This window comes from Epinephelus lanceolatus, chromosome 21, assembly GCF_041903045.1.
Source record: "Epinephelus lanceolatus isolate andai-2023 chromosome 21, ASM4190304v1, whole genome shotgun sequence".
Classification (NCBI taxonomy): Eukaryota; Metazoa; Chordata; class Actinopteri; order Perciformes; family Serranidae; genus Epinephelus; species Epinephelus lanceolatus.
The window spans coordinates 28,604,724-28,628,908 of NC_135754.1; the positions used below are offsets into that span (position 1 = coordinate 28,604,724).

At 41.0% G+C, this 24,185-nt stretch overlaps 2 protein-coding genes across 2 annotated transcripts; one reads left to right on the forward strand and one right to left on the reverse strand.

Annotated features, from left to right (window-relative positions):
* Window positions 1–133: 133 nt before the first annotated feature.
* Window positions 134–14,438, reverse strand: sfxn2 (sideroflexin 2). Its single transcript, XM_033611686.2, has 12 exons — window positions 14,301–14,438; window positions 8,651–8,910; window positions 8,135–8,305; window positions 7,942–8,040; window positions 5,645–5,720; window positions 5,066–5,151; window positions 3,094–3,154; window positions 2,917–2,983; window positions 2,775–2,824; window positions 2,635–2,684; window positions 2,505–2,552; window positions 134–1,007 (listed from the first exon to the last, which is right to left on the reverse strand). Exons 2-12 carry the CDS (start codon window positions 8,803–8,805, stop codon window positions 908–910), a joined length of 963 nt encoding a protein of 320 aa, XP_033467577.1. The 5' UTR covers window positions 8,806–8,910; window positions 14,301–14,438; the 3' UTR covers window positions 134–907.
* Window positions 14,439–14,705: 267 nt separating this feature from the next.
* arl3b (ADP ribosylation factor like GTPase 3b) lies at window positions 14,706–19,450 on the forward strand. The gene is made up of 6 exons (XM_033611687.2): window positions 14,706–14,818; window positions 15,335–15,478; window positions 15,623–15,739; window positions 15,865–15,915; window positions 18,107–18,292; window positions 18,382–19,450. Exons 1-6 carry the CDS (start codon window positions 14,816–14,818, stop codon window positions 18,427–18,429), a joined length of 549 nt encoding a protein of 182 aa, XP_033467578.1. The 5' UTR covers window positions 14,706–14,815; the 3' UTR covers window positions 18,430–19,450.
* Window positions 19,451–24,185: the final 4,735 nt, after the last annotated feature.

Here is a 24,185-nt window from a genome sequence, read left to right on the forward strand (position 1 = left end):
TCTACTTGAGATGGAGTGATTTTACACCATGGTAGTGGCACTTTTAATAAAGTAAAGGATCTGGGTATTTCTTCCACCACTGTGTGTCTGGGTGCTGCTGAGACGACACAAAAAAAACCCAACACTTCTTCAAATATTTGTGTGGTTTTATTCCAGCTTATACTGAGGATTGTGGCACAGGTCTGAGTTTACACACAGCGACATGATCCAACGGGTAAACCTTTCAGATAAATCATGCAACCAGGTCATACATATACCTCCACTGTGGCAGAAGAGGGCAGTGTACTCCACTTTAATCACACAAACTTCCACATACACACACACATACAAATACACACACATACATACACACACACACACACACACACACACACACTGATGACCGTTTCAGAGTTTTAACCCATGCATAGAAGTATTTCTCTGGTATCTCAGTGAAGCCAATACTGGTTTAAAGAAAGTCAAATCCAGCAGCGTTATTGCTCCTGTCGCTTTGTAGAAGGCACAGATTGTAAGAGAGCAGGAGCCGACACTGATTAAGAACACTGAAACACAAACAAATGGCGAATGAAAACAGCTACAGACAAGCCAGATCCTGACGGACAGACTAAGAAGAGGTTTAATCTGGCAAAGTGATGTGCTGTTCCTGAGAGGAGATCATTTGGTGTCTCTACAGGAGAACACAGTGCCCCTTGTACCTGTTTAAAGTAAGACAGAAATAATTTGAAATAAAGAAACAGATAACAAAAAAAAGAGACGTGACGGATCAAAAATCACCCCACTGATAAGCACCGATTTGATGACGTAGAAGAGAAGAGCATTTCATGGTGACTAATAATTAGAAAACGTATGACATAAACACACATGTATTCGGTCTTGTGTGGTGAAATGTCAATCAGCCCTCTGAGCCTCAGAGGCCTTTGTTGAAGTAGACACATTGTACAGCGTCTCCATACTGAGACCTAATGGAGTCTCTCAGCTCGGGCTCCAGCTTCGACACGGCCATGGAGCTGATACAGACGGACAGAGGGAGGTTTTCGGAGGAAGGAGGGAAAAGAGAAAAAGAAACATGGTGAGTTAGTTTGATTGAACAAGCTAATACTGGTTTGTTTCTCTGAAAAATCACTAATGACAACACTAATGAATTATTATTAACGTGCACCTCCTCCTGTACTGCCTTAATATGCACATTCAGCACATCCAATGCATCAAAACATTGTTTTCTAGTTGGAGCCGCGCCTCGTTTTCAAACTGTATGGTTTGACTAAAATGAACAATGACAGCAATATAGTCCACGATGAGCAGCGCTAAAATCAACCTGCGTAGTTGTCCCTCCATTGTGACATTAGAAAGTGTCACATTTATCTTGCAAGTGTACTCTTCTTCAAGGTTTTGTTTGCTTCCTGGATTTTTCCTGCATGGGGTTTCTGACCAATCAAGAGCAGCTTTCTCACACAAGGCATTTGATCTGGTCCGCTTGTAAATGCTGCCATGAGAACACGAACCAACTCTAGGCAATTATACAACTTTGTGACAAAATTAGTCCTTGATTCAGACCAAAGCAAGACAACTCTAGGTCTGAAAGCACCCTCATTGTGTGACTTGTCAAAAAAATTCTGTCTTTCCTGTTCATTCTGTTTCTATGGTTCATGTCCTGCTGCTGTGACTTGGATGGATAAATAAATAAATAAAGTAAATGAGTATTAATTATTTTTAACATAGTACACTTTCTACAACCCTTCGTAAAACTGTCATTTTGTTATATTTTCAAACCAAATTCTGGCACCCCATCGGCTCATTTTCTCCATATGCATTACTGTCAGTACATATTAAGAGAACTGTCAGTGGTCAGGTTGCATTGTGGGTAATGTAGGCTCCAGATTTTGATAAAAAATAAGGATGTGTGGAATAAAAACAGACAATATCTTTGGTTCTGCTGCATAAATTCTGATCATTCGTTAACTGTCCGACACTAACGACGTTCCCATCAATTTATTTTTATGCACATTTTGAAGTTAACGTTACTAAAGCTGTACAGAAACTGCAAAATTCAATAAAAGTCAATTGCGCTTGAAGTAGTTTTTTGAATTGTCGAAAAAGAGTTGATGCAAGAAATGGGATATGGAAACGCACTGACTGAGCATTTGAGTGACATCAGCGCGCTCGGGGTCCAGGCTACGTTCAGCCCGACAAAACAGTTGAGTGAGTTGAGCACCCTGTTGTGTTACGCAAGTGCACTGCCCTTTAATACAGGGCTTTACTGGCATGGGAAACATACGTTTACATTGCCAGCGCAAGTGTGAAATAAAGACAAACACTGTATTTACGGACTGCAGTGTTCACAGCTCCACCTTTTAGTACCAGATCTGTGTGCTAGGTACCCCAACAGAGGGGGGACCAAAAATGGGGACAACTTTTTGACTCGGTGGAAATGGGGCTTAAATCAGTGGACTACTCTTAAAGCTACATGTGTCAGCAGGTGAGAGTACAGAAAACAGGTTTGTTACCATCGCTGAGGGAACAGGGAGCAGGCAGCAGGAACCATGAAGATCAAACTGAAAAGGAAAAAAGTTATTTTTTACCACGACAAAAACCCTCCTGAGAACATTAACATTTCTGTGACCCCTCTCTACTTACAACCCTCCCACCAACATCACTTGAATTGGTCCGTGGAGATACGTGATTCTCTGTGAAAAGACAAACAGAGTTCGATGAGTGATGCTCACTTAAGCAGAAGGAAGAGGAGGAGGAGGAGGAGGAGGTGATGAAGGTCTAACCTGCATGAACTTGTATTTTTCCAGCCGCTGCATGATGATGGGGAGGATGACTGACAGACAGAGGAGACGAAAGGTTCAGAGAGGAAGAGGATAACTTGAGGAACTCAATATAATATTTATAAGATGAAACTTGTGTGCATACTCATTCCTGGCGCAGCCATGGTGATCCGAGAGATGACCACCTGAGTGATGCCTTTCACCGCTGCTCTCTACAGATGTAGAAAAAAACAAGATTCAAAGACCCTTAATGAATGAGAAAGGAAAACTACTGTGCTTTTATTTTGAAATAAACCAATCCCAAAGCGTCTGGAGTACTGACCGTAGAGTGGCCCAGTTTGTTGCCATTTTCATCTGAGACAGCGATGCCACTCAGAATTTCCCTGGAAAGACACAGAGACAAAATGAAGATGAAGTGAAATGAAAGAGAAACAAAATGGGAAACTTTGTGGTTTCTGATCAAACACTCCGCGCTGCGACACATGTCAGTTGTAAACAGTCTGTAAAACCACAAAGAGGCATCTTAAGTGAACCCTAAGTGTTTACAAGAAAACTAAAACGGGGATGTTTAAAGGAAAGACTAAGTTAATGTAAAAGGTACGTTACTAAAACAAAAAAAAGGGCAATTCCTGAAGTAGTGTTACAGAGAACATACAACAGTATTTAATCCACACTACAGGTTGCTTTAAGGCAGATTTGAATTGATTTAAATGTATCTGAATGATTCATCTCTTCAACAGCAGAAAACAAACACATGAATGAAGAGAAACAGTATTTCAGCGTCCATGGAGTCTTTGTTCTTCTTCAATACTTCAGGTAAAGCAGCAATGTCCTTTGTATATTATGTTATAGTATAGTTTTCTGGACTGAGCTAGATGCCACTACTGGGTGCTGGACAGAAGAACAAATACAAAAACACAAAAATAGGTCAGTACACCAGAAACTGCTCCTTTTGGAAGTTTTAACCCAATCACCACATGTGACGTCTTGGGCACCAGCCCTTCATCACACCTCTATATATACAACCGATGATGGTTGCTCAACAGATCATGTGATAACATGTGTAGCTATACAGAAACACACTGCAAAACCAGTACAAAATTACACCATGGGAATACATTTACAAAAATATATTTACAAAAAATATGTTTATAACAAATATGTTTACATCTGCAAAAAATATATTTACAAAAAGGCCAGCAGTGTACGACTCTACTACTCTAGGCACTGCTGGCCTTTTTGTAAATATATTTTTTGTAAATGTATTTTTGTAAACATATTTTTAAAAATGTATTTCTTATAAATATATTTTTGTAAATGTATTTTTTGTCAATATATTTTCTGCAAATGTATTTTTTGTAATATACTTTTTGTAAATTTATTTTCTTAAATGTATTTTTTTGTTAATGTATTTCTTGTAAAAAAAATTGTTTTGTAAATATATTGTGTAAATGTATATTTTTGTAAATATATTATTTGTAAACATATCTTTTATAAAGACATTTTTTGTAAATATATTTTCTGCAAATGTATTTTTTGTAAATATACTTTTTGTAAATGTATTTTTTGTAAATATATTTTTGTAAATGTATTGTATTCCAGTGATGCAATCTTGTACTGGTTTTGCAGTGTGTTGTACTTACTAAGTTTCTGTATAGCTACATGTGTTATCACATGATGTGTTGGGCGACCACCATTGGTTGTATATATAGAGGTGTGTCTCCTTATCTTGTTCATGTCTGATAAAGGGCTGCTGCCCGAAACGTCACATGTGGTGATATGATTAACATTTCCAAAAGGAGCAGTTTCTGGTGTGCTGACCTGTTTTTGTATTTATGATATTGGATAGCTAAAAAAGCTGTATTAATGATGTCATATTGCTGAACACTTCTCTGTTTAGCTGTGAGAGTATAATAGGTGGACAGCAGCAGCCTGTGCTGTACAGGGTGGTAGGAAATACTTAGGAAAAGTCAGAAATTAGGATTCATCCTCTGGGAACCATGAATGTCTGTGAGACAGTGAAACAGCTCATTCTGACCCAAAAACAACCTATATTGACCTCTAACTTCATTTTATCCTTTTTTGAGACGTTCTATAAACTGTAAAAAAAAATGCTGTAAAAAAAAAGAAGGACAAAATACTGTCTTGTTATGAAACGTCTTACCCATATTAGGATCTTAACACAGAAAATGTAAAAGAGATTGATTGCAGTGCATGATGAGAATATCTGATCTGATCCCCCCCCCCCCCCACCTCCACATGTATTTTGTAAGCAGTAACACAGTAGGACTTACTGTTGCCTCATCATAGGAATGTTAACGCAGTTAGCTGCAGCCACCGCTGCAAAAGGGACCCAGCGCGCTACAAGAGGAGGAGCTCTCTGCAGGAGAGAGTGAAGACAAGGAAAGGTCAGGTGTTACATCACTATGATTTTTACTTTATGATCATCAGCTTTATTTTCTTATTTTACAGAAAGCAGACACTTTCTTGTGTTGGTTTTCTAACCAGCAGTTATCAAAACCCAGAATAAGTATTTATTAAAGTTTCCAGGTTGAAAGTCAGCTTTTACTCCAATAAAAGTATTTAACAGGAAAGGTATTTTTATGTGAAAAAAAAATGCCTTCCAGTATTTTATACATCTCAGACTAAAACTAGGCAACACCCCATTTTAAAAGTGTTCTCCTCCTGCTGCTGCTAACATGAGACAGGAAACACATCTGACTGAACCGTTGTTTCACATTATCCAGATGAGGCTGGTGACAAATTATACATGAAGAATAACTCATTGAGCACACAAATCTCTCTGTCACTCAGTGCTGTATAATAATAATAATAATAATAATAATAATAATTGTGTCTGTGTGTGTTTGTACCTTTGTGTAGAGGTTGAGTCCGACTGCTGTGGCTAATGCTGTGCTAGTTGCTGTGAAGTAGGCGACTCCAATCTGCCTGAGAGAGACAACAAAAGCCTTTTTAAGACATGGAATACATAACACTACCAGATTCATCCATCTGTTACACTGATGGCTTTTTGTCATTCTGATGGAGGTGATGGCGCCTGATGTTGTACTACTAGTGATGGATTTAAACACTTATTTTCCAGTGGAGCCTTAAATAATGACGCTTGATGCTTCTATTAAAACTTAATCCACTGGTACATTTTCTCAAATTTCAACACAGTGCACAAGTTTTGAATGACAAGACGCTAACTTCGGAAGACACAAGTCAAGTCGCTAAGCCCCGCCCCTTTGTGATGGCCAAACATGCTGTAGCAGTAAGCATGGAGCCCACACTGTCACTAACTGCACTCCCTAAGGAAATGTTATCATATTTTTGGAGAAATGAAAGAGTGATTCCCATGAGAAGCAGACAGAGGGGTCTACAGTCTGTGTTTGAAGGATATATCCAGGATGTCAAACTGACTCAGCAGCAACAACAGGTTAAGAAGACAAAGATAGTTAGAAGCTAAAGCCGAACTATAGGCTACAGATCACAATGTAAAAGTGAACCACCACATCACTGCTGATCGCCACACAAGACAATGAATATATGTGTGGCATCACAGTGTGTGCAGATGAACAGTGTTTGGTTTCACCCCCGTGCTGCTGCCAGCACCCAGATGGGCAGGGATCTCCAGGGGAAGTCAAACGACATTCATGTGATGACACACAGCTGGTTGAATATCAGCAAAGTTTCCCTGCTTCCCTTCACTGGTTCCTGTACAGCAGGGTCGGCCTTTGTTTCACTGTTATAATCATTACAAAGCAAAAGCAGCATGTGTATACATTCAGTAGGCTATATCTTCAGTAGCTAGCTAGCTAACCCTACACTTTTCAGGGTTTGATTTTGGTTTTGGAACAGGGAAGAAACTTATATCTTTTTCCAACCTCTCCAGGTAACGAGTATCATTAATACACGACGTGCCCCAGGCACAACATTTAGCTCCAAATCCACACAACCAGCCTAAAAATGAAGGAAATCTGAAACAACTGCATTAGAGTCAATGGAGCACAGCTGGACCCTGGTCTGAGCCGGCCTGATGCTGCGTTATGATTGCCCAGTCTGCGTCTGGGGGCGGGACTTAGCAAAGGGTCAATTACATTCCTGCAGAAAACATGAATGGAGTACTGGTCTGATTATAATTGTGGTTGTATGGAGAACATACCAGAAGTTGTACGTTCTTCTGTTACGCATTTTATGCTATTTGACTCCCAGGTCAAAGCCTGGGATGCAAACTGTGGAGCATGCTCAGAGCGCCTTGGCCAGTTTGGGTCCGATTGACCGTATACATGCAGGAGGAATTCAACTCTCAATCGTATTATCTTGGTGTGTCAGTCCAACTTTGAGAAATTTGATTGAGTACGATTTCAGTTGGACTAAGGTGTTTATATATATTTTAAAGGTTGGGTTTTAGTCGCACTAACATTAATAAATCCATTTTCTCTAATGTCATGTAAACGTATTGAATGACTGAACACCAAGATGGCCGACATGACAGCTCCCCAAAAGTGATGCCAAAACATCTCAATTGCCCCCTGGTGGCTGGCTGCAGTATCATAAACCCCCTCCATGTTATCGGATGGGACATGGGCCAAACTAAGATATCAAAGTACACGTCAAAGAAATTTTAGGTACATCTTAGGTAGCTCTTATCACACTGATGTTTGTTAAAGTGTTTGGTTTTCAGATTAGTTTGATTTGAATTAGTTATCTGATGCCATAAAAAGGAGGTTTCACGTCATGACTGACAGCTGCGTGAGCCAATCAGAGTGCTCAAGAGCTATTGTGCTGCTCTTGATTGGTTGGATGAGAGTATGGGTGGAAATGCTGCTGTGCAGACTCTGGCTCCAAATGATGTCACCAGCAAAAGATGGCTGCGCCTGTATGGGGGATATTTTGGCTTCATTTTTGTACAGTCATAATTTAACCTTGCGCTGCTGTTGCCTTTATGTTAATGTGGCAGCGTTAAATTCAGACTTGTTGGAAGATATGTGGAAATGTTATTATGTCCGACCCAAGAAGATTGCTGTTCTAACGTTCAAGTGAAGTGAATTGGAAACTTCTTCAGCGTGTCAAATTGCCATCAGATTTACAAGATCTAGAAGAGTTTGGAGACACAACACATCGGTTCCTTTAAACAGTCCACTGATAGCTCACAGTGAATTCTTACTTGGGAGTGATGGTGGAGGCAGCGTTACGGTTTGTGTAGTTGACTAGAGCGTTGAAGGACTGATTGACCCACTGCCAGAACACCACCGCAGGAACTGTCCTAGAAAACAGACAGTTATGAAACTCTAAAGCTGTCCTCTGTGAAACTGTAGTCATGTAGTAAGAAGCAGCTCATCCTGGTTGCTCTCCCGCACCTGTAGAACTGCAGCATGGCGCCGGTGATGGCCATGCCCCCAGGGACCTGGAAGGACATGCGGCCGATAAGGTTCATGCGGTCTCCAGTGTCTGGGTGGAAGGCCGAGTCGTACAGCTTCTTAGCATAGTAGAGCTGCTCCTGTGTGGTGCCGGGAGGGATGGATCCTGCCCTGCAGAGGGCCACAAACACACCGACACGTTTTCACACCGTCAACTAGATTCTTCTTGTTGAAACTTGCAGATGGTGGTTAAAAAGCAGACACCAGGGAATGAGCCATCAGGGGAATATACCCCACCCAAAAATGGATTTCACAAGCCGTGTGTCTTATCTGTGTCTTATCTGCTGCCTGATATATGACACTTCATTTAAACTCATTTAATCTTTAAAAATCTGGACTGAATTAAAAAGTTTTGGATACGGTTTATTCATGCAGATAATATATGTATAAATCAAAATATAGACTTATTTAAAGGTATAGTTTGGATGTTTTAAGTGGGGTTGTCCGTTGTCTTACCTGCAGCTCTCTACTAAAGCTTTGGCCTCGTCCAAGCGTGCGTCAGATAAGAGCGCCGTCGTGCAGTCTGTGATGTTGAAGAAGTGCTTCAATCGGCCCATGAACGTAGACTGATCCCATCGTGGGGCGTCGATGTCGAATGAGCTCAGAGCCATTGCGGTTGCTAAAAAGCGGTTCCAATTTAATGCATTAAAAAGTTAAAGTCTGTGGAGAAGCTCCGTTTACGCTGCAGGAGGTTCCTCAGCAGCTGCAGTCACAACCTGCAGATAGAGAGAGGATAAAAATGTAATTATATAAATGTGCTGTTGAGAATAAAGAAAGTATAGGAGACTGACCAGGCTGGAACTGCAGTAACTCATTCATAGTTAATGAATGAATTACATACATGTCTCTAGTCTGTTTAACACAATGGGTTCTTTTTTAAAGTCAAACCAGACAGACCTGGTTTAAGCTGATGTAACATTAACAGGTTTTTAGCTCAGTGGGTCAGAGAAGGACAGACGACCTTTGAACTCACATTGAGAGAAAATGAATTGGCAACTTTTTAAACAATTGATAAATAACTCTTATCAATTCTCAAGCAAAAATATTACTTATTATCTAGTCCCAGCTTCTCCAAACCGATGATCTGATTTTTTCTTATGCTGAGGAAAGCCCAGGGCTGAAATGTGTCTGTTTCCTTCTGCTGCTGACATGTAAAAGTGTTTGGTACTTTTTTGTGAGTGACTGATGACTTAATTTGCTAATTTTTTCACTTTTCTTCATCAAGTTTGACTGCACCCTGAATATCTTTGGGTTTTAGTTTGTTGAAAAATTAAAGATTAAAGAAGCTACTTTGAAGACCCCTCCTTGTGCTGTGGAAAATTAGAAAATGCATTTTTCATTATTTTCTGACATTTAATAGACAAAAAAATTTACTGTTGATTTTTTTCCTGACACTGATGGCACAGTAGTATGGAGGCAAATAAGAGACTTAGGCCTTGTTTACATGAATACCGATACAAATAAAAACAGAATTTTATTCATCCTGTATAAAAAAATTCCGGGTTAACACGATCAGTTGCGAAAACGATATCCCTGTTTACATGAAGACGCAAAAACGGCAGCTTTTTGCTGTAATTAGCATGCCAGGCCAGTAGGTGGCGATATGCCATATGTCAAACACCATAGAAGAACGTTCTGCGCAAGCACAGTGATTTGTTTTCCTCTTGGCGCTAGTGATAAAAACAATGATAAACTACATTTTAACCTTATGTAGCAGCTGCTATGCACTTACTAAAATTGGGCACAGCAGACGTCTTTGTTCGCCGATGTAGCGGTGATGTTGATGCAGCAGTGGTAAGTTCATTTGTAAGCTCGTAAGTAGTCCCAAAAGTGCTAACAAAACGTAAACAACCTGTCTCCACAGAAACGGATATTTTTTAAAAAACTTTCACTTTGGAAGCCGTTTTTGAAAATCTCAGTTTTTGCCAAGAAAAACTCTGGTTACGTTTAAATGATAGGAGCAAACCGAAAGATAAATACCCAGAAATATACGGAACCGTATAAACAGGCCCTTAAGTATTTTTATTTTATCAGCGACCGAATACTCAAAATAAAAATCTAAACACCACTGAATTTATAGCATTGAAATACTTTTAGTTGAAAATCATGTATCTTTTTTTCATGATTAACATAAAATTTCTTAATTTGAACTTCCAAAAGTTTCAAAAGCTTTGATTTATTTTTTTAATGTTCAAAAATTCAGATCCAAAAATTCAAGTTTCAAAATTTAAATAAAATAAAAAACCAAAAAAACCAAAATATCGATCAGTCAAATTCAGATGTAACATTTCAAGCTGAAAAAATTCCAGAAGATCAGGTTTTGACCACATTTTCTAATTTTTATTTTTCTGAAGTTTTGAAACACTGAAATTCATTGAACAACATTTTGAACAATGAAAAAATAAATCAAATTCAGCTTTTGATATTACAAATTAAGAAATTTCATGCTTTCAAAATAGTAAATTCAGGACAAATAAATTCAGATATATGTTTTTTTTAAAGTAAAACATTTCAATGCTTTTAATTTGGTGGTGTTTAAATGTCAAAATGATGTATTCAGTGGCCGTTAAAAGTCAAATACTTGTGTCTCCTATTTGCCTCTATAGAGTTTTCTAGAGCTGCAGCAATTTGTCATTTACTTCGGAAAAAAAAATCACCAACTATTTTGATAATTGATTAATTATCTCAGGTATTTTTGTCTTATATGATAGTCAATGAAAAACTTTTTATTTTATTTATTTATTTATTTTTTTTTTTACATTTTTTAGACTAAGTGACGGCAGATTAAACAATAATGAAAATAGCTGTGACCCTAAATTATCCATGTTGGTACTGAACCTCAGTGAGTCTGCAGTACTAACCCACTCTCGACCCTGTGAGAGTGATCTTTGAGATATTGTGTGCACTTCACTGAGCTGTAGTTTTTTGGCTCTCCCCTCCCAGGCTGTTGGACTTGCTGCCAACATGTGCCCTTGGGATCAAACCCCAAACAACCCTGAACAAACACAAACTCTTGTTTCTCCCTAAAAAATTCTCATGGGCCTAACTTCCACTAGAAATCATTGACCACCTCCTGGTAAATGGTTCCATGGGTTGTAATTTTGGTTTTTTGCAGCTGCAGCATTCTGCCTCTTATTACACAACCAGAGGAACCAGAACCTGCTGATCTCAGCTCAAACTATCCAAACACCCCGCTGTGCATCTTCACATTACATTACTAATCATTTACTGTAGGTGCTCAGTGAAATCTCACAACAGAAACCTGCCGTATGTGGTTTAATCTTTGGTAGATAAAGGGCATATGAGGAGAGGAGTGTATCAGCGCTGTCTGAAGGCTCAGCCTGGCTGGAACTGGATCGTCTCTGCTGCTGTTTGTTTAGAAAGTAGGGTAAAGGCCCGCAGAACGTTGTGGGGGACAATGAACATGAGCCAATGTCAACGTGGCCCTACATCCCTTGACATAATAAGAGTATTAAAACAAAGACCTGAACTCACAGAATGGGCCTGCAACTAATAATTATTTTCAGTATTGATTAATCTGCCCATTATTTTCTCCATTAATTGAATAATAATTTGTCAATAAAATAATGAAACATGCCCGCTGTAATTCCCCAGAACCCAAGGTAACGTCTTGAAATGGCATGTTTTATCCAACCGACAGTCCAAAAGTCCAAAGATATTCAGTTTATTATCATGTATGACAAAGAAAAGCATCAAGTTTTCACATTTAAGAAGCATAAAACCAGCAAATGTTTGCCTTTTATTGGGTTAAAAAAAATCAATTATTCGATTACTAAAATAGTTGCCAATCAATTTTCTGTCAATCAACTAACCAATTAATCAACTAAGCGTTGTAGCTCCAAGTTATTTTCATGATCAGCTCACCTATGACTAATCGCACCATAACGATTAGTCGTTTAATTGTCAACTATTGAATTAATCTCCAATTAATTTAACTGATTCATCAGTCTTTTAACCAATTCAGTCAAGAAAATCAAGTAAAAATTCTCTAATTTTTGCTGTTTAATTAGAATATCTTCTGGTTTCTTTGCTCCTCTATGACAGTAAACTGGATATTTTTTGGGGTGTGGACAAAACAAGACATTGAGGACGACATGCGGGATTTGGGAAACAGAGATCTTTTGACATTTTATAGACCAAACAAGTAATTGATTATTTGAGAAAATAAACGACGATGAAAATAATTATTAATTGCAGCCCTGATAATTAATTGTTTACCCTATAAAAAGTTTGTAAGGAATAATGGAACGTCTGTTGCTCAGAAGTAGAGTGGGTCGTCCACTAATCGGAAGATCAGCGGTTCGATCCCTGGCTACTCCAGTCTGCGTGTCGAAGTATTCTTGGGCAACATACTACGATGATGAATGAAAATGAATGATTACTGAGTAGCAGGTGGCACCTTGTATTGTAGCCTCGGCCACCAGTGTGTGAATGTGTGTGTGAATGGGTGAATGAGACGTAGTGCAAAAGTGCTTTAGTGGCCAGAAGACTAGAAAGGCGCTATACAATTACAGTCCATTCACCCTTTACCATAATTTTCCGGAGCCCAAAACTGCAGCTGCACAGTTGCTTGTTTTGTCCAACGGTCGAAAACCAAAAGATATATTACATTAATAATTACATAAAAACAGAGAAAAGCTTTAAACGTTTCACATTTTAAAAGCCGGAACCGCTGAATGTTTGATAAATGACTTTAGAGAAGAATCACCTGTCATAAAATTTATAGCCGATTCATTTTTTGGACTGTTGACTAGGTGTTTCAGCACGAAAACATATCCAGAAAATAAAACTAACTGAATAAACCTTAAGCATTTTCACTGATATAGTTGTACAGTTTGCGACACTTTGTTGTCCACAGATCAAGAAACTTGTGTAGCCTATGCATAATAAACCATTTTCAATCAATTTATAAACACACAAACACCTTAAATGTGAATATTTGCTAGATTTTTTCATCTTCTTTAATAATAAATAGAATTTCTGAATGAATAACAACTACAGCTGCGACGATTCGTCAATCTACAGAAAATCTGCAACTATTTTGATGATAAATTCATCATTTCAAGTCATTTTTTAAGCAGAAATACCAAACATTCTCTGGTTTTCACTTCTTAAACATGAGGATTTCGTATTTTAATTCAACATATATGACAGTCATATTAACATCTTAATGTTCTGGATTGTTGGTCAGACAAAACAAGCAAACCGAGGGGAAATACTTGTTAGATGCAGCCCTCGTAATATCAGAATATTTGGCTTTTGGAAACAGCAATGGACAGCTTTCATTACTCTGTGATATTATTACATATTCTTGACAAACCCCTGAAGATATTTTTATTGTAATTTTTCAACTCTGTTTCTTTTATATGTAAATAAACTGGTTTCTGGTGTTATAGATCAAATGATTAATCGATCCTGAGCCTAGAGAAAACCTTGAAGTCGCTGCTAAAGACCCACCTCTTCTTGCTGGCATACATTTGAGCTTGATATCTTAATTGACTCCACCTTCTCTGTTGTGCTGTTTGTTCTCTACTAACCTTATTGTTTTCTATTGTTCTGATTGTGGTTTGCTTCTGTGTTCATCTGTTTTGGTAGTCTGTGTTCTACAAATAAAGTTTGGCTTGACTTGAGGAGAATGGCAGTAATTGCAGGCAGGAGATTGTAAATCTAGGACATGAACAGGGCTTGCAGTCTGACAATGAAGTCTGAGATCAGTCTTGAGAAACTGGATCTGCAGGCCAGAGCACAGCCAGCAGCTGAATACATCTGGATAACTATCTACCTAAAACACAACAGTATGGGCAGGTTAAAGCTCGTGCATGCACCACGTGTTAAAACACACATACAGCTCCTCTGACAGAGGCATAACCCTGGTGTGTGTACAGAAAGGTTAGTCTTGTGACATGTCTACTGACCAAACTGCTGTGAAAAGAGTAATGACATGTCAGTTGGAGCTCAGAGTGATGCAACTCATAACTCAAGTTACCAGCTGACCTCTGCAGGAAGCAACATAACCCAACAACACAACGAGCCGTAACATCGACACACGAGCTGCAATCTTTAGAGGCAAAACCAGAAAACATACCTTAATGAAATCCCTCCTGGGCCGCCTTTCAGAGCAACCTGACAGGTAATCAAATGTGCTCGTGTGGCATAGTAAAGACATGTGCACGTGGCATGCCCTCCTCCAATCACGGGTCGGGGCAGCTCCCTACGTGAAAACCGGCGAACGCCAAGCTATGGTGTTAGCTGAGTTTACAGCGGCTTTTCAACTGTTGTGCTAACTAGCTAGCTAATTACGTTACCTTTTTTTTAAAACAATAAATAAAAATGACGTGTTGTTCAGCGTCTCGTGCAAAAATGAAACGCATTAACACGAAGTTATTTATTTTAACGTCTGTAAGCAAAACCCGTCAACAGAATAAAACATTGGGAACTATTCCTGGTCTGTATTTGACATATTTAGCTGTTAGCAGCTAAGTTAGCTAGCCACTCGCCCGCCATGTTTGGGGCTGTCCTCGAGCTGCGTACGTAACTGTGCGTCTGACGTCACCCCCCTTAGTAACCCTCTGCGGCGTCTCCAGGAGAGAAGGCAACAAGATGGTGAGTTTAATTTGTCGTATAATAATTAGCTGTTAACCGCTAACATCACGTAAACATGTGAACATATTCGCATTAAGTAGCGCTAGCTTTAGTATATTTGAGATATAATGGCCGTCGCTGTTAGCGACTCGCCGAGAAAAACATTCAACTGCAAAAGCTGCCTTGTTGCTTCGTTCAGTTATCAGGGGAGATTAGCTTAGCACGTTAGCTACACTTAGCTCCCGTTTGCGTGCCGTTAACTAGCCTTGCGCTCAAACAACAAGCCCGCAAGGCACAGAAAAATAAACAAAGAAGATGATGTGACGAGCTGCTAACGGGACGTGTCGTTGTCCTCACACACCGGTACCGTTAGATGGGTGTTTGCCCATCTCAAACAGCCACAATGGGGACTAGAGTTGCACTTGCACGGCCTGTAAAAAGAGATGCATCTGTACAATGGTGGTCAGCTGCCACAGTGCTCCCCCTGTCCCCCTGGCAAAGTAACATCACATGGCTGCTTTTCACTGATTGTTGCAGGGATTGCTGTCCATCCTGCGCAAGCTAAAGAGCACACCAGACCAGGAGGTGAGGATACTGCTGCTGGGTCTGGACAACGGCGGGAAGACCACCTTGCTCAAACAGCTGGCATCTGAGGACATCAGCCACATCACCCCCACACAGGTATGGACGGAGGTCTCATAGGTGCACCACCTGTTATTGGAGTAAACAGACACAATACAACAAGGATGTGTGAATTTTTAGGGTCAGGAATTACATGTGTTTCCCTTTTTTTTTAACCCACTTCATGTTTTCTGTTCTCTGCAGGGATTCAACATCAAGAGCGTCCAGTCTCAGGGTTTTAAACTGAATGTTTGGGACATTGGGGGTCAGAGGAAGATCAGGCCATACTGGAGAAACTATTTTGAAAACACTGACGTGCTGGTGAGTGGATTTTTCTTTAAAAAAAAGTTTACATTCCTGTTTTGATCCGTTCATCCTTGGTGTCATCACACATGCACCGAGGACCTGCTGCACATGCTCACAAGGAACACTTCCCTTTGTTTCAGATTTATGTCATTGACAGCGCTGACAGAAAGAGATTCGAGGAGACGGGACAGGTATGTACACTGCGTGTTAGTTTGTGTCTGTGTGGACTGTGCCTTTACTGCGATACTTTACGGTTACACCTAATGATTATTTTCATTTTCTATTCATCTGGAGATTGTTTTCTTAATAAATTTCATTAATCATTCTATCTACACAGTGTTGCTAAATAGACAAAAAATCTCCATCACATTTCCTTGGAGCTTTATTTTGTCCAACTAACCCAAAAACATTGATTTCATTCAGCATTTACTATCATAGGAGGCAAAGAAAACCAGAAAACAGCTGCTATTGATAAGTTAAAACCAATGGCATCTCTGGACTTGTTAAATAAATAAATAACTTAAAGGTCCAGTGTGTAGAATTTAGAGACCTCTATTGGCAAAAACGGAATATAATATTCATAACAATGTTTTCAGTAGTTTATAAATCCCTGAAAATAAGAATTGTTGTGTTTTTGTTACTTGATAATGAGCGGTTTATATCCACATACGGAGCCGATCCACTTCACAGAGTCCGGCATACTGTTTTCTACAGTAACCCAGAAGGGACAAATCAAAGACCTAGACCTTTAAACAGTTAGTTGAATTTCAGAATTGTTGCAGACTATTTTTGTCCTTAAACCAATTGTTTAAGTTTGAATACAATGTTTTACAAGTCTTAAGTCTTCATAAGCAAATTGGACGTGACGTTCAAGTCCCCAATTGCTGACGACGAAATGAGATGGACGACATTTGAACATTTTCCCTGAAAGACAGTGTTAATGGGGATTTAATGTTTTTAAAATGAGACCAAGTCCTTTTGATGCAGGAGCCGGCCACTGTCTTTGTTGGGTTTTAACACAACAAATAAGAGATGGACAGTGCAGTGGTTAGCACTGGGCCTCACAGAAAGAGGGTCCCTGGTTCAAACCCAGGGTGGGGAAGCTCCTCTGCGGAGTTTGCATGTTCTCCCTGTGTCAGCGTGGGTTTTACTCCAGTACTCCAGCTTCCTCCCACAGTCCAAAGACATGCAGGTTAATTGGTGACTCTAAATTGTCCGTAGGTGTGAATGTGAGTGTGAATGGTTGTCTGTCTCTATGTGTCAGCCCTGTGATAGTCTGGTGACCTGTCCAGGGTGTGCCCCGCCTCTCACCTAATGTCAGCTGGGATAGGATCCAGCCCCCCTGTGACCCCAACAGGATAAGTGGTTAAAAAATGGATGGATGTTTGTAAACACACTCACCAGTTAAAGTGAAATTAAAGGCCAACCACAGATTCACTCTAGTTTGGTGTTTCACCTTCTTATATTTGCATTTTTTTTTCCATTTCAGTGTTTTTTGGATGTGTGCTGCTTACAGTCAAGCACCTGGTTGCTACCTTTTTATAACCTCACCTGAGCACTGTGGGGTTACACGCTCAGAAATGTCCCGAACACAGAAAATAAGGGTGCTTCCAGACCTAGAGTTGTCTTGCTTTGGTCTGAATCAGGGACTAATTTTGTTTCAAAGTTGCATTATTGCTTAGAGTTGGTTCGTGTTCTCACTGCAGCATTTACAAGCGGACCAGATCACATGCCTTGTGTGAGAAAGCTGCTCTTGATTGGTCAGAATTTCCAGGTGGGAAAAATCCAGGAAGTAAAGCAAACGTTGAAGAAGAGTACACTTGCAAGATAAATGTGACACTTTCTAATGTCACAATGGAGGGACAACTACGCAGGTTGATTTTAGCGCTGCTCATCATGGACTATATTGCTGTCATTGTTCATTTTAGTCAAACCATACAGTTTGAAAACGAGGCGTGGCTCCAACTAGAAAACAATGTTTTGATGCATTGGATGTGCTGAATGTGCATATTAAGGCAGTACAGGAGGAGGTGCACATTAATAATCCTCCAGGACTGTAACATGTTCATGTTTAACCCAAACAATGTGTCATGTGACTGCAGTTGGTTCACATCCAGGTCGCAACACATTTGTTTGTAACCGGACTGAGACCACCTCTTCAAGAAGGTCTCGGTCTGGTTGTTGCGCACCCAAGTGTGATCGCTGTGTTCACACCTGCCCAAATGAACCACACTGAAGGAGCAAACAATATATCCCTAGAGTCCAAGTTTCAAGTCTCAAGTCTACAACTTGAACACAAAGCTCTTGAGTCTCATATTTTTTGTGTCACAGTATTTGTGTGCGTGTTTATGTGTAACTGACAGATGTTTGTGTGTGTTGCAGGAACTGGCTGAGTTATTGGATGAAGAGAAGTTGAGCGGCGTTCCGGTGCTGATCTTTGCAAACAAGCAGGACCTGCTGACGGCCGCCCCGGCCTCCGAGATCGCGGAGGGTCTCAATCTGCACACCATCCGGGATCGCATGTGGCAGATCCAGTCTTGCTCCGCCCTCACTGGTGAGGGGATTCAGGTGAGCGCTCTAGCTGAGCTTTTACTTCTTTCTTTATTTGCATTCATCTTCATTCTTCTTCTCACCACTGCTGTTTCTCTTCCTTTCAGGAGGGCATGAATTGGGTCTGCAAGAGCGTCAACTCCAAGAAAAAATAGCTCCGCTTCTAGTCTTCTGCTTCTCAGGAGGAACAGCAGCAGCAACACATACACTGACACACATCGCAGCCTCCTGAGCCTTAGTACGATGGGATATACCTGTGAATGTAAACACACTACTAATCCAACATGGACCTGGAGTTTTTAACCCCCGCATTCCTGTATCGCTGATGTCTACTAACCTCGACACATCTTCCCACAAAGAGAGAGGGGGGGCGGTTTGACTTGAAAGGAAACAACATGTCAGGAAATCAACCTCCTCCGCCCAGACTACCCACGTCACCGCCACCGTCCCAGCCAATCCGCAGCTGCCATCCACAGCCTGTCACAACCTCAAACATTCCCATTAAAACTGCTGTCTTTCATTGGAATTCCAGCTTGTTCTTTAAACTCTTTCACACACTGTCCTGGAAACCAGCCCCCCCGCCCCCCTTCAAACCTCTCCTCCATCTTTCCCTCCATCTTATTCTCACAGGTTGATATGTGTTGTTGTTTTTTATCATTCCACGATGGCTGTACGCTCTTTTTCTTGCTATGGCTCTGTTTGAAGTGAGGTATATTTTTGTAATTGTTTTATTTATGGTGAAGTAGAGAGTAGAGTGCTTTCAAACAACAACCGGCGTGATGTGTGTGTGATTCAAAGGATGTTGGAGAAACGGTTTCCAGCTCTCCCCACTAAAGAAGATTACTGTACATGTTAATATGTATAAAAAAAGAAAGATGAAATGGTGAAGAGGAACTACAATTTTTGGATCCAGTGTAAATAGCTCGGCCCTGCGGTCACACGTTATGTCCTGCACATGTTATAGAGTACACGTTACCCTGCTGTAGCCTATAACGTCTGCGTATCTAACGTGTGTAGATTTTTATCAGAGGTATACGTACTGTACATCCCAATGCATTTCTCTGTGCTTGTTGGGTTTGTGAGGGAATTCACTCTTTTGGCATTTCCTTTTGATATTCTTGAATGTAATCTGTCCAGAATTGAAGGTACTGTATGTGAATAAAAAAAGATGAGAAATTCAGAAATCACAGAGTCGTTATTATGGAATTGAAATTGCTTCTCGGGCTCACTTAGATCTCACCAGGCTCTGGTGGTCACACACCAGCAGCAGGTGGAGTCAGCTGTTGGTGACAGTGTGGAGATGCCTCTGTGGGAGACAGCAGCAGGACACTGGATTAAACAGAGCACTGAAGTCAGTATTAAAATGTACAGGGAGGGATAAATACAAGTGTACACGTCCACAGAAAGTCGCATCAAGATTCTGCTTCTCACCTTTAAGGCCCGTCATAATCAAGCCCCTTACAACCTATTTGAACTCACTTCTTCTTTCTTCTTCTTCGTCTGCAGGTCTTAAAAAAAGTCTCAAACTGTCTTAAATTTCATAAATATTCAGCCTTGAAGCTTCAGTGTGCAGGATTTAGGGGGATAGTGAACAGTGATGGAATTTCAAATAATAAATATGTTTTCATTATTTCATAATCACTGGAAAATAAGCATTGTTGTGCTTCTCTTACCTTAGAATGAACTGTTTACATCTACATAGGGAGCGGGTCCTCGCCATGTTCCGACGCCATGATTCTTCAGTAGCCCGGAAAGAACAAACCAAACATTACCAAGCACAAACTGGAGATGGACTCACTGAGCAGACTCCCAGACTCAGATGAAAGTTCAGGGTTTTTAGTCAGGCAAAGGTTGGTATGCAGGGTAGTCAGTCACACAGGCAAGAGTATCCAAAAACGACAGGCAGAAAGGGTGGTCACGAGCAAAAACGGTCAAACACACACACAGAGGTAACACTAGGGAAACGCTAGGACTCTTACTTAAGGGCAAAGATAATCTGGCAACAAACAGGGGAAAACAAGGACTTCAACTAAGACATGGGAGACATGAGACACAGGTGAAACACATTAGGGCGGGGCAAGGAATCACAAAGGACAGGATGTGGAATCTGAAACAAGATGAGACAGCGGTTACCAAAATAAAACAGGCAACACAGGGATGACAAATGAACATGAATCTAGGTAACTTGATGACAAACACTGGCTTTTGATAGAGCCACTGGTGTTTTGCACCAGCCACCATCGTTAGAGGGCCCTCCACAACGAGCAGCATCTTTAAAAAAAAAGATTTTTTTAAACACGAAACTGCTTTATTCTCTGGCACCTTATTTACACTCAAAGTAATAAAATATCCCAGTGTGAAGTAATTTAAATTCTACTATGAATTGGAAAATGGTTGGCGGGCCACCTGGCACCCTATTTGGCCCACAGGGCTTTTTACTTGCACTTACCTGTCGGTTAAATTAACTCAGTGGTACCTACCTTTATACTTATCTGCAATACTTAAATAGGAAAAAGATCCATCCATTCATTTTCATCAACTTATTCTGGGCCAGGTCGCGGGGGCAGCGGGCTGAGTAAAGCACCCCAGACATCCCTCTCCCCAGCAACACTTTCCAGCTCCTCCTGGGGGACCCCAAGGTGTTCCCAGGCCAGATGAGATATGTAATCCCTCCAGTGTGTTCTGGGTCTGCCCCGGGGCCTCCTACCAGTGGGACATGCATAAAACACCTCCAGCAGGAGGCACCCAGGAGGCATCCTGATCAGATGCCCGAACCACCTCAACTGACCCCATTCAACATGAAGAAGCAGTGGCTCTACTCCGAGCTCCCTCCGGATGTCCGAGCTCCTTACCCTATCTCTAAGGCTGAGCCCAGCCACCCCATGGAGGAAACTCATTTCAGCCGCTTGTATCTGCGATCTCTTTCTTCCGGTCACTACCCAGAGCTCATGACCATAGGTGAGGGTTGGGATGTAGATGGACCAGCAAATCAAAAGCCGCCCCAAACTGCAGATCCATGATGTAAGAGATGTAAGAAAAATAGGAATTGTTTAAAAATCAGTCTTAAAGTTGGTTAAATATGATTTTGAAAAGGTCTTAAATACATTAAATTCAAGTGACTGATACCTGTAGACACCCTGAAAACTGTTCATGTCATCAGCTGGAAATACCAATATGGCATCACAATAAATTCATAATGGTCTTATTAACAAATGTAAAGGTTCATTTAGGACTTTTTGCCCGTATAAATTCCATATATATTTACATGTACCAGTGGTCTTCACATTTGAATCTAAGATGATTTCGAGGTTGTAAATAAGACAAACTTGCTGCTCACATTTTATTTTTCTGACTTCTAATTTTTGCCTTTTTCTTTAGAGTTATATACAGCAGGTGGACCTTTATCTAAGAACTTCACTACTTCCGAGGGCAACAATGAACCTTCAAACTCAACATACTGTAGTACAGTTTTCTCTCTTCAGGCACCTAAAATTATTCTATTAAACACTCTCAGACACGCTGCCTGTGCAATTAAAAAGTTTGACTTCATACTGAGTTAACAGACGTATTCAAACATTTACCAGCCTCATGAACATAATGAATAACTTACATTTAACTGTTGTGCAGTCGTCTGTTGTGTCAGAATGAGGGCTGCAGTAAACTAAACATGAAGCAAAATGAGTTTCAGGCAGGTGGTGCTGTATCCACCTGGTTGTGTTGATGTCTCGTGGCCTGGGGCTGAGCAGGAGAGGCTGTGCAGCTTGTATCTTCTCCTACAGCCCAACTGACAGCCATCTGCAGCGCACAAGCCTAATCCAGCTCCGAGGCAGAGACGGCTGCAGGTAGGACACATGAGAGCACCTGAACACCTGTGTTGCCTGCATGTTAGAGAGGAAGATTGTAACTACCACTGACGGTAACTAACATAACTAAAGTCCTGTACTTGAGTACAAATTTCAGGACTTGTAATCAAAGGAAAATGAATTAACTGATTAAATTGTCGCCCCCAGGTTTATTACTGACTCCAGCTCATGAATAATTGTCCAGACGAGGACATTTGGAGGTGTTGTATGTCTCACAGTGTGTTCCTGCTGCAGGGACAATATACTGTGTGTTTTATTTTGTGTAACATTGTATGTGACTGATTCAAAAGGCCCCAGAGACTTGCAAACAGCCTCTTCTTCTCCTCTCACAAAGATTCTCATTGTCCAGTCTTCCTCTCATCTCACACGGACAGAATGCACCAGAATTGTTCCTCATTCGCGGCTCTTTACTCCCATTTGCATTAAATTCTCACAGAGCACTATGGGAAATACGATGTGATGCACTCTGGGAGTTAGAAACATAACGGCATTTAAAGGTACACTCTCATGTCTGCACATTAACTATGACGGTCCAGCTGGCAGCCAGTTAGCTTAGCTTAGCATAAAGACTGGAAACAGGGGGAAACAGCTAGCCAGCCTGCCTACAAGCAACTCCAAATCTCAGTAACTTACATATCACCAGCTCACCCTTTTTTCTCCTTTAAAAAAGTGGCCTTGTGGGTAACCTGTGAGTGTGTGACGTGTGCTTCATGCATGGTGGGAAGCAGCTGGTGGTGAAGATGGCATGTGGCAATAGTGACGATAGCCAGTAGAATTAAGTGTCTAGATAAGCTCAGGGCTACTCCTCATGAGAAGGCCACGTTCATTGTTCAGTGGTGAAGACTGCAATAAAGCCATTGTTGGTGCCTCACTATCCTGCCTTCAGCGAGCTGGTCTGGACCGCTAGACACTAGGCACCAGCTGATAACAAGCCAAGACAGTTAATGCTAATAAGCCAGAATGTTCCCAACTACGGTTCAAAGCCGGTGAGCCATCATTGAGTTACACGTGTTATCGCTTGTTAATCTGTACAAAAACCAGCATTTAAAAACAACAATTGGCCATTTTGTACAGGGCCGGACTGGTTCTTGGCTGGCACCAGTTGCCAGGCAGCCAGTGGATGCTTGAGGCCTGTTCTTACATGGCATTTAACATGTGTCTTGGGTGAGCTGATCACAAGTTCTGAATGTAAATACGTAGACGTGTAGACGACCACAAAGAGACATTGTGATCTGACCACTGAAACCACTCAATCAGATGCTTCTGACCACTTATCTTTTGTAGTGTTAACGCCAGGGCTACGTCATCAACGCAGGATGCCTTTAAGGCCCCGATCACACAGAAAGCTTTTTGTAATTGTTTTTTATGAAAATGAAGCTTGCTGTCATGGCGTTGCTACGTGCCTCGCCTTTCTGCAACTAGCAGCGCCCCTTGTAATCTTGTTTTTTCCCCCATTGTCCAATCCAATGATTTGAGAGGCGGGCCTTCTGTGGTCGTCACAACAACAAGTTTACAGCTGGTAAACAATGGAGGACAAACTGGTAGTAGCGGTTGCTGGATACCTAGTCTGAGTGGGCGGAAGTTCGCTGCATAGATCAGCCTCTCATTGGGCGGAACGAGCCACCCGCTGAAGTCCCACCCTACCACCTCCGGTTGTGTAGCAGTTTTCAACATGTCCTTTACTAACTTTTGCGGTGTTTGATCTTGCGGGGATGTAGCCATTTTTCTGCCATGGTTCGCGTCCTGTAGGCGATATTTTTGTGGGCGTGTTACACCAAAACCTGTTTCCCCCCGGCAATATTTTTGCAAGCGGATGTGTAGATGTTTGGAGCAGTACTGGAGATCTATCTTGGACATTGTTAAAGGAATTGTGGGGGTGGAAATCCCGGCCAATCCACGGCTGACACTATTGGGGGACCTGTCGATTTTACCAATTAATATGAGAGTCAACACTCGTTTTATCAGATTAGCCTTAATTGCGGCTAACAAATGTATAGCTATCAACTGGAAAAGCGAGGACCCCCCTGGTGTTTCTTTGTGGCTTAAAG

Bases quoted from the DNA above. Each gene is read 5' to 3' on its own strand.
- sfxn2 (XM_033611686.2), bottom strand. From the start codon at position 8,805: ATGGCTCTGAGCTCATTCGACATCGACGCCCCACGATGGGATCAGTCT. The intron at 5,721-7,941 runs GTAAGAATTCAC...TGTCTCTCTCAG, and splicing joins GCCTCCACCATCACTCCCAA to GCAGATTGGAGTCGCCTACT. The intron at 1,008-2,504 runs GTAACAAACCTG...CGTCTGTATCAG, and splicing joins TCCCTGTTCCCTCAGCGATG to CTCCATGGCCGTGTCGAAGC.
- arl3b (XM_033611687.2), top strand. The intron at 15,740-15,864 runs GTGAGTGGATTT...CCTTTGTTTCAG, and splicing joins TTGAAAACACTGACGTGCTG to ATTTATGTCATTGACAGCGC. The intron at 18,293-18,381 runs GTGAGCGCTCTA...TCTTCCTTTCAG, and splicing joins TCACTGGTGAGGGGATTCAG to GAGGGCATGAATTGGGTCTG.